This window comes from Ruditapes philippinarum, unplaced genomic scaffold (assembly GCF_026571515.1).
Source record: "Ruditapes philippinarum isolate M1 unplaced genomic scaffold, ASM2657151v2 ctg2546_1_1_1_1, whole genome shotgun sequence".
Lineage (NCBI taxonomy): Eukaryota > Metazoa > Mollusca > Bivalvia > Venerida > Veneridae > Ruditapes > Ruditapes philippinarum.
Window position 1 is genome coordinate 55,304 of NW_026857345.1, and position 11,529 is coordinate 66,832.

General features: G+C 31.2%; 1 protein-coding gene across 1 annotated transcript; it reads left to right on the top strand.

The window, feature by feature from the left end:
* The first annotated feature begins 490 nt into the window (after positions 1–490).
* LOC132749437 (WASH complex subunit 3-like) lies at positions 491–9,856 on the top strand. Its single transcript, XM_060739165.1, has 6 exons — positions 491–648; positions 5,054–5,218; positions 6,901–7,047; positions 8,148–8,252; positions 9,125–9,189; positions 9,703–9,856. The coding sequence occupies exons 1-6, from the start codon at positions 598–600 to the stop codon at positions 9,809–9,811; spliced, it is 642 nt and encodes a 213-aa protein (XP_060595148.1). The 5' UTR covers positions 491–597; the 3' UTR covers positions 9,812–9,856.
* Positions 9,857–11,529: the final 1,673 nt, after the last annotated feature.

The window sequence follows — 11,529 nt, forward strand, 5'->3', positions numbered from 1 at the left end:
TACACGACGAGATACACGGCAATATCTCGCCCAGAACGAAAAATCTCAGAATAAAGCTTTGACACTTCAATATATTTTGACTAATTTTGGTTCAAAACACAGCACTTGATACATGTAGGAAAATGTATATTTGTGTATGTTTGATTTAATCTTAGTGAATGTGTATATTGTAATATAAATCCGTGTTCAAAATATAAACAGCATTTTTTTTGTATAAAACATTTACTTTTAGTATATTTGGACAATATTTGTGTATAATTGGACAATGTGTGTGTATATTTGGGCAATATTTGGGTGTATTTGGGTATATTTGGGTATTTCGTGCTGGTAAATTGATAGTGTCTAGTGTCTGTGAGTTTTTGTAAACATATACATGTTTGAAAACATGTAAACTTATTGAAAAAAATTTATGTATTATTGTTTGCAAAATCTAAAACTAATTTCGTCTGCAAAATCCTTCTTTGCGAAGTATAAATACCTCTTTTCGGATAAAATAAACTTTTCGTTTTATTAAAGCGCATGACAGTCAAATAGAAAGTAGAAACATAGATAACACAATATATTTTGTCTGTATTTCAAAGATCCCATCGTAACGAAATGGATGCTGATGGGCTTCCACTTGTTGGGCCAGGCGTAGACTACACAAAGGTACATCATTAAGTAACATACAGATTTGGTCACGCCCATTATTTGATTGAAAGAAGTTCGTCCTTAAACTATGTCGTACCTTTCTTTGCTAAAAGTGAAAATGCCATTGTTTAAGAAATTTGTATTTTTTTTAAGTTCCCGGGAGTTTTAAAATTGATTTTACATTATAATAAAGCTTATTAATATACGCCCCTGTTTTTGTTTTGAATCACAAATAAATAAAATTTAAAAGGGGCAGCATATTTTTAAAATTATCTTTTTTAGAACTGAGTATAGGACAAGATTTTTATGATTGATCCATAATTTAAGCATTAAAATTGAATTTTGTGACAATAAATGTTATAATATTTAACACTGTTAATGTTGTCTGGTATAATTTATTTGATTTTCCCATTTGATTTAATACAGAACAGGAGAGAACATGGTGTTAAACAATGAAATATATGATAAAATAAAAAGTAATAACCAGTAACATATAATTATGGGCCGAGTTGACCCTAGTCAAAATATATTGACGTGACAAAGCTTGATTCTGAGATATTTTCGTTCTGGGGCAGAATCTCGCTTTAACGTCAAAACCAAAAGGAGACCTTTCTGTGGTGAAACGTGGATTTCGATGTTAATGTAAAAATGCAGACAATTTAAACTAAGAATCTATTCAACAATACAATTTTAAGGAATCAACAGCACAAAAAGTGCTAGACTATCAACTTAGAAGTAAGTAAACCACGTTAGTTTCATTTCACCGTCTCGTTTGTGTACCAACGCCGCCATATTGTGATGTTGCTACAGTAATGTAACATGTACGCTAAAAATCGATATTGTTCGGTACCGCGCGTGAATGTTGTCATTTTTTTTTGCGTGACAAAAAAAATATGAAAAACTGTTAAACAGTGCTTATTATTCTTTAATGTTGTTATTATTAATTATATTAATTGCTACATTAAAATAAAGCGCCAGGAAATAATCTTTAACTATTTTTTCTAATTGATTGAAATCTTTCAAATGATGCGGAGAAACTTTTAATTTAGACCTCTTTTTTATAAACATGTTTGTTAAAGGATAAACAAATACTGTATTTCATTAAAATTTATATTGTCACCACTCTGTAGTATTATCTATGTTAGAATAATTATGTTAGTTACAACGTATTAAAATCAGCAACTCCTTGCCTAGAAAGATTTGTTTTACAAACGTGCATTACGCTATGAAAGATTTTTTGAATTCAAATGGTAAATTCTTGCGTTAATTTTTCATTCCTCAACAGTTTTCAGAAAAGTAAAACTCTTTACGCCGAGCGCCCATTTTTCGTTTGTCTGCGTGTACATGTACCATTTATCCTTGTAATAAAAGACTATAATCATAGCATATGCCGTAATGGCCTGGATATTTGGGTGTTGTTTAAGCGATGTTCCAGAAAAGTTTTTGTTCCGGTATAGAAAATATCCAACCATGTATTTATTTTTGAAACGTTACGTGTCAACTATTCCACAACGCCGACACCGGTACGCTGACCAATATACACTTCGGAAATGTTGACACTGCGCAGTTCTGTTTCTTCCTTACTTAAATTCTTTGTGTCAACTTAACACTTATAAGATTAAGTTTTGGATAAATTTGATTTAAAGAAAATTATTTAAATTGGAGCCGTGATTCCTATCCGGAATCAGTTAAACAATTTTCCAAATTGTAAAGAAAAGTTATTTTTAGATTGTAATTACATGTATTTAATTTTCAATTTATAATTATAAATATACTTGATGATTCATTTTAAAGACGATAATCTTATGCTTAAATTTCTTTCTATAATTCATTTATGAAAATTGTTTAAACGGTGGTAAGAATTTAAATGTGTTACGGCCACGAGTTTCCTCGGTATATTTTCCCGGCTCTGAATTAACGCAAGATATACCAACTTTTTAAGTTTTGAGTTGTGACATTTAATATTTAGGAACTATTTTCTGTTTTTCTATCTAAATTCACTAGAATGTTAAAAATTATTGAAAAAAAAAGAACTGAAGAGGCGCCGTGTTTCCTTGCCAATTTTAAAAGTTCGTTTTCCAAAGCAACAACTTTAATACTTGGGGCAGTAGCAATCTGTATCATATAATTGTTTAAAATGAGTAAACGTGTTGCATAACCCTTAAATCTTATATGATTGGACAAGAATCAAAGAAATCACAGACACTTTGGGTGTGTAGCTCAAAACGCCTTTAAAATCCAAATGAAATGTATATTTGTCAACGTCGTCGGGTGCCACGTTTGAATTTGTCGAAAGATTTTGTAAATGGAGTAAAACGGCGATAATCTCGATGTTTATTTCGGCTGTTGCGTTGTTTATACTGATGTGGAAGTTTAAAATTGACCATCATCATGAAGAATTATATCTTCTGTGTCTGTGGGTCAAAGGATTATGTGAAAAATTTGGAAACGGAATAAAATACATGGTGTTTTTGACGGTAGATGTGCGGATTTTTTCCGGCGAACATTTTTATCTTGTGTATTATTATAGACGTTAAAATATGATTTTTTTTTCAAAACGGCTTATATTAAGTATTCTTATATATATACACATGATCAGTACATGTGCTGGGATTGACAAATATGCATTTCTTTATTTTAAATCGTTTTGAGTTCCACACCCTACACCCCTGTGGCGCAGCGTTTTGTTTATGTAACATTGTAAAATAACCGCCTTGATTCTTCAAATCGCACTTCGCCATGCGTGTATTTTATAAAAAAAAAAATAATTTCTAAGACGCCATAAAAGTGAAATGTATGGAATAAATCTTTACTGCATACCAACATTATGAAAGTCTTTTGCAAAACAAAAACAACAAAAAAATGAAGCGGGCACCTGTTTCATGAAATAAATTTCCGAGTATTTTTCCCTGTACCACGGTCATTTTAAAACAATTTCATGCCTACGTGTGTGTGCGTGTGTGTGTGTTTTTCTTTCTATAATCATCTTCAGAAAGCTTTTTGGAATAAACTAGCAAGAATTATGGACCTGCGTGGATAAGAAAATAATAATAAAAAAATCACATGGAATGTTGTTTCCGCACATACATGTATAATGTCGAGGCACCGCGTTTGACATTTATTCGTTTTATACCGCGTTTGACATTTATTTGTTTTATTATTGATAAAAAATATTTTGAACATTGAAAATATCCTTTAATAGTTAATCAACATTAATATAAATAACAGACTGTCAAATTCCTTAGAATGGCGTCCTCTCGTAGTCGCTAAGGCACTAGGAATCCGTTCGTTGCTTTTTAAACATATAAACCTTGTGTTTCTGCTATTAACATATTCCTATTTTCATCATAATCATGGGGAAAAAATCTAAAGTTACCAATAGGTCCCATGTCCTATATTTACTGGGAAAGCTGAACGAAATAATTTTTTTTATAAACTAGAAATTATTTTGTGAGGAGTCCATTTACAGAGTAGCTTTTCTAAAAAGATAGTGATGATTCTGATATTTCTAAGAACGCTCTGACAATAACGAATAAGTTTTGCATCTATCCCAATAAAATAATATTTTGATCCTTTCATAGTTTTTTAGTTTTTTTTGCATAAATAAATGTCTTAAATATAACATTAAACTTAATATTTTACTTAGAGTGTTTCAGCGTTTCTCAGTAACGCAGTACCGCATACACACCAGTGTAGTTATCAACAGTGTATTTGTCACATGACATTAGCGGCGATGTCTTTTTTTGTTAGTACATGTGTTTACATTTCTATCAAAATCGTTATGCTAGGCATATTTTTACAAATTAAACATGGAATTGATGTAGAAAATGAATAATCTTTAAATGTATCATAACAAATTTATCCAAATATGAATTCTAATATGATTTTAGACGGTTCAAAGCTTGCGCTCAAAATCCCGGCGCAAATTTCACCACAGTAAAGGTACTTTTTATGTTGTACGTAGAGGCGAGATATTGCCCAGACACGAAAATAGCACAATATCTCGTCGCGGAGTACAATTAGTTGGACTAAGTTGACCCGTGCCGAGTTGGTATATGGCTGAGATGACTCGGGGGACCAATTTAGTTTTAGGGCTGAGTTGACCCGGATTCACCTGATCTGCTGATCACTGGTGCTCAGACTCAGAGCTGAGTAGCACTTGTGATGGCATTTGTCTTTTTTATTCTCTGATCATTCAAATGTGTCATTATCCAAAATTCTCTTTAAATTTTTATATTGGCACCTAAACATCATGATCACTCATTCAATCAGATTCTAATCAAACTAAACAGGAAAAGTCTTCAGGTAACCATGTACAAAAGTTGTATTTAGGGTGGTACCAGCCTGGTCCACAAGTATGTCAAAGGAGTTATAAATAAGACATTATAAAAAATTAATTGTCATGTATCATTGTACCTTTCAGGTAGAATGTATTAATCAGAAGAGAATGGTTGCATTTCTCAATCATTTTGTGAGTCACACTGCCGGATTCCTGAACAGGTTCTCATGTGTTTGTGAGGAGAAACTGGAGCATTTGTCACACAGAATGCAACAACTTGAAATCACTATGAGTCTTCTAGAAGCTAAGGTAAATATACTTCTAGAAAACATGGTATCTGACATGGCTTATAAGGAAAGCCTTTATGCATTGTTGCATCTAGAATTTCAAAATTATGGGGGATTGTCCCCCACTCAACTGAAAAATGTGGGGGATTTGAAAAAAATGTGGGGGACATACATTTTTTTTACAATATGACCTACCGAAAAGAATAATTTATTTTACACATGTACGTTTAAGCATTTTTGACAGCTATCGTAGAAGACCTCTTTTGATTTTGGGGTCACAAGGTCAAAGGTCAAGGTCACATTACCTTAATACTGAAAACAGTTTCCTGAGCATAACTTAAGTTCCATTTGGCCAACAATATTCAAACTTCATAGGATTATTGTCCATATTGGGTAGAAGACCCCTATTGATTTTGGTCAAAAGGTCAAAGGTCAAGGTCACTATTACCTTAAAACTGAAAACAGTTTCCGGAGCATAACTTAAGTTCCATTTGGCCCACAATATTTAAACTTCATAGGATTATTGCCCATATTGGGTAGAAGACCCCTATTGATTTTGGAGTCACTAGGTCAAAGGTCAAGGTCACAATTACCTCAAAACCAAAAAGAGTTTTCGGAGCATAAGTTATGTTCCATTTGGCCCACTATATTCAAACTTCATAGGATGAGTGTCCATATTAGGTTGAAGACCCCTATTAATTTTGGGATCAAAAGGTCAAAGTCACTAACCTTTATACGGAAAACAGTTTCTAGAGCATAACTTAAGTTCCATTTGACCCACAATATTTAAACTTCATAGGATGATTCTGCATTGGGGTCACAAGGTCAAAGGTCAAGATCACTATTACCTTAAAACTGAAAACAGTCTCCAGAAGCAGAACTAAAGTTCCATTTGGCCCACAATATTCAAACTTCTTAGGATGATTGTCCATATTGGATAGAAGACCCTCATTGATTTTTAATAGTTTCCACTCAATAACTTAAGTGTTAATCAACCTACAGATGTAAAATTTTATAGGATGAACAGCTAATTCCCATGTCTTACAAATGCTTCATCCTTACTAAAATAAAACACTTCCGGGCATATAATGCTCCGCCTAGCGGTGCTCTTGTGTTAATTTTGCCCTCCTTTTTGACTGTACAATGTAGGTTAAATGTCCACTACACAATGATACTGAATATGTAAAACAACTTAACAAAAATGTATTGAGCCAGATATTTTAAACGTGGTAGAATAATTTCCATTCCTTGAAAAAATTCATTATTGTGTTTGTTTGTAGAAGTTGAAATTTGTAGAAGTTGAAAATAAAAAATCAAGTGATTTGAAACATGAAAAAACTATCATGCTCAATTACTACTCATACCCTTTACATTTAAAGAATGATTACTTTCGATAAGTTGGAAAAATAATCTTTAAGGTCAGTAGGAAAAGGTTAAGGTCACTATCTCACCTTGATGTAAAATTTTTTAACAGAATTTAAGATGGAGCAAATATATGATGTGTACTTATTAGACTTTCTAAAAAATTTTTATAATTATTAACATGACTGTGAATAGAATATTGATCATTGTCAGTTTGTTTTATTATGTAAGTTTTAATATACAAGTGTGGTTTTTAAATGTATTTATATAAACATTTAGTTTTAGACAAGCAGCTCATTTGTAAATGGTGATCATGTTTTGTTTTGGATTATCAATTTTTAGATTTCATCTATACCTGGATTAGAAAACGTTACAGCAGCTAGTAGCTCCACCAGCGGACCCACACCAACTACCTCTGATGGCGCAGGAGCCACAGCACCTCCTCCAGCCCCCTCTGTCCCAACCAGCGCCGAGCCACCCGCTGAACAGGTAAAGGTCTAGAACAAAATACTTTGGCCATAATATAGTATAAAGCTGCTTTGATTTCATGTATAAATTTTGATTGTAATCAAAGAATGGAATTGTGCAGAATAATTTCTTTGTTATACAAACTTTTAACAGGTTATATGGCATTTCTTGGTTATATGACCATCAAGTAGCAGCTCAGACTGTAGAAACTAACAATGGTTTAAATTTGACCATATAACCTGTCAAAATCTATATAACTGGTAATGTACAAAGAATTGTACAGAAAAAAGGTATCTTAAAATACTATTAATGTAGATGGACTGTTGCATTCAGCATGATTAAGTTGTTATAGGAACATGGCCAACTGGCTGATGATTAAGAAAGCACTTAGTTGGATCTTTATTTATTACCTTGTACCACATGTATAAACTTGTAAACTATCTCAAGACATAGACCAGTGTTTGACACTTTTTTCTTTATACTGGTATTCTCTTGGCTGAATTTGTCCTGAATTTTCGTCACTCATGCTCAGATTCAGAAGAATTGTATAGGAAAAGTTGTAACTTACTTGTTGAAACCAGAATTACAATAAATGGAGCTGGGTTGTGAATCCAAGGCAGTGATTAAATTAATCATAGATAACATGGATGTGGATGAAATTCGGTTCTAAAGTTAAGAAAATGCACTGTTTGCTAAATCTTCTTGTAAAAACATATGAGCCGCGTCATGACAAAACCAACATATTGGGTTTACGACCAGCATGGATCAAGACCAGCCTGCGCATCCGCGCAGTCTGATCAGGATTCATGCTGGTCGCTAACAAACCCTATTACAAGTAGAGAAACTGATAGCAAACAGCATGGATCCTGATCAGACTGAGCGGATGGACAGGCTGGTCTGGATCCATGCTGGTCGCAAACCCATTATGTTGGTTTTGTCATGGCGCGGCTCATATGAACATAAAACATATGTTGGAGAGAGTTTTTTTTGGAGAGAGTTTTTTTCCTGACTTCTGATAATTAAAAATAAAGTAACAAAAAAAACCTATACATATTCGATTTTGTTAGCAGTAATATGATAGTAAAAATGTTCATTGACATGCAGATTTTATTACATTTCAGCCTACGGGGGATAATGCCCCTCCGCCCCCACAACCTGAGCCCGTAGCCAGCAATCCTGTATCACAAGATCCAAGATTTGTTAAATATTTCAAAATGGTGAAAATGGTATGTAAAATTGTTACTTTAATGTCTGAGACCTAGTAATTTTAGAGTAGTGTAAGTTTAATCTAAAATCAGTAAAAATAAACCAGTAAAAAGTAAGTCGAAAATATAAAGTTATGCTAGTCTCCCTTGTTATGATATGTAACATAAATTTAATTCACTAGAGCAAGGAGGGTATTGAATACATTACAAAAACAATAAAAAAATTGGAAATTGAACAAATAGTTTGATTTTAATTATTAAGTTTATTACTAAGCATTGTTAGCTTGACTGTACAAAGTATGAGTGCTGTCTTACTCACCCCTATGTCGGAGTCTGCATTAGATTTCTGATTAAATTTTTTGTGCAGTTAAAAAATATTTTTATACTGTAACTTCTTAATTTCTTAAGGGATTAAATTTAAACTTCATATACTGTTTCTTTTATCTACATTATATGTGTTAAGTTTCATAACTCTAGCACCAATATTTTTGGGATTACCTCCCCATGAATTTAGAATTTTTGTTAAAAATTGCTGTTTTTCTGTTTCATTATTACTTCTTTATTTGTTCAGGGATTAACTTCAAACTTCAACTATAAGTTCCTTATCATCACTCATGTCATATGTGATAAGTTTTAATACTCTTCCAGAATTATCACCCTCTTGAACTTAATTTTTGTCTTAAAAAATGTTCTTTTGCCATGTAACTTCTTTATTTCTTGAGGTATTAACTTTAAAACCTATTTTCAGGACCTGTTTCTTAAACTTTATGTTTTTGCAACTGTAATAAGTTTACATTTCCATTGTACTATTTTAATCAAATGTTGGTACTCTGAACTGATACAAACCTTATAACATACAATATTTGGTGTAATGATTTACATTTGTTATATAGGGAGTTCCCGAGTCTGCTGTAAAAATGAAGATGTCAGCAGAAGGGTTGAACCCTGACCTACTAGAGTAAGTAATCTATATAGATATGTTGTGTTACCTTAGTGCAATAATGAGTTAACTCCTATTAAATTATATAAGGAGTGAAGTTAACCCATTACAGCATTAAGGTGACAATATATAAGTTGTAAAATTATCTATATTATATGTTTGTATAAAACTATAGTTTGTAAAATGCTTAAATTCCTTGATGCAACTTTGGAAGCAGGGATGGGTAAGGTAAGGGGTGGGGTGGGGTGAAGGGGTTTGACACTGGAACTAATTTGGCTTAAATTGCTTTAAAGCAATCCAAAAAGCAACTTCTTTAAGCATTGTTGATTCAACCTTTTAATTTCTGCAAGAAGTTTATTTCTGCTGTTTGTGGAAGACAATGAAACTACAGATTTAAAACCTGCAGAAATTTATTCTGTTATATCTGTATTTGTTAAATTTTGGCTATGCATTTGAATGTTACATTGTTATATCATATATATTGTTGATGATTGTTATATGATACAGATTATATCTTATTTCTTATTTCAGTGATCCGGATGCCCCTGCCCCAGCTGGTGGAGCAGATAATAATGATGATGATGATGACTTTAGTGATAGTAGTGACAACCAATCAGATGACAGTGATGATTTTGATTGACAGGCTTGATTCTATATTTAGGAACAAATTGAAATATGATATATATATATATATATATATATTATATATATATATATATATATATATATATATATATATATATATATATATATATATATATATATATATATATATATATATATATATATATATATATATATATATATATATATATATATATAAATAGTAGCAAATTGAATATGATTTGTTTATACAAAAATTTTTAGTTTGTAAATAGCAACAAATTAAACTGTTTCTACATGAAATTCATTATATATATAAAATTAGTTACAAACATATTGAGATGATTAACTCTCTCAGATGATACTGTTGTATTGGTTGATTTACAAAAAAAATTACCATTGTTATAGTTATTTATTTTGATATATGTTTATTTAGGAAAAAAAAACACTAATTAAACGCTCCCTCATCCTCTCTCCCTGATTCATTTGAACTTAACCCTGTTGTAGACAACCTTAATTGGTAGCCATATCATTTTTAAAATAAAAGCATTATTTTTGTTTGCAACATATTTCTTTACAAGTGGTACTACATGTACAGTAATATGTGACCTTCATTCTTAAAGGGCATTGATCTCTTTTGTCAGATTCTCAGAATTTGAAAATTTCATTATAATTGTTAATTTTAAAGGTTATAAAGCTATATCTTATGAAATATTTTTATAAATTTATCAAGAGTAAAATTTTATTACTTCAGTATCATATGGTCAAATCTTGAAAAGAGTTGTAAGATAGAATGTCTCTGTTATTTTATAGATCTACACGCAAACAGAAAAAAATGTTTGGCAACAAAATATTATTCTGCTATTTAAAGTAGGGTTTTATCTGTTTAGCAAGTGCCTAATTGCATTAAAGGCAATTTACTACCATGTTTATTTTATACAGGCATTTTGGAAGTATTCAATTTTAAAATTCAAACAATTATTTTCGAAGTAGATATATAGCTTTATACACTTTAAAGTTTAAATATCAGATTGTTTTACTTAAGTAATGAAACTTGTTTCAGAAGGAATATATCATTTTGTAAATTTTGTAATTTATTATGAGAAATGTATGTAAAAACCAAACTTGATTGATTTAATTCTTCAAGTTGAGTGTACATGATTAAATACAGTAAACGTTGCCATGGTGTGTTTACCCAAGTGATAAAGCAAAGTATGAAGTGCTTATCAGTTTATAAGTGTGTTGTAAATATTCATATTGACAAGAGGGACCAGTGCAATACGATAGACTAGTTATTGATCAATATTCATTTATTTTCTTATTAAGATTTCCATTCATTTTTTAAACACAATTTGATGAGAAAGATTGTGTGACAACAATTATACGATCGTATGATATCTAATTGCTCTTGTTGATTGATAAATCTATTTCTGAAAGGCACGTTAACAGAACAGAAATGTGTATTTTTATCTTAAATTGCCAATATGTGTTTTATACTATATTAATAATAGCTTTAAAGCATGTCCTGAAGAAAAAGGTGCTGAATGTGATATAATTTGTCATAAAAGTAGGAAAATGTAAACAAAGTGGTATTTTGACTGCCATTGAAAATACTTAATCACTATAATTGTACTAATTGCCAAAATCCTCATGAAGTAAAATATGGTTCAGTTATATTGCAAATAAAAAAAAATTTTGACACGAAGAATTAAACATTTTTGAAAAATAAAATTGTGTTGGTTAAATGAGCCTTTA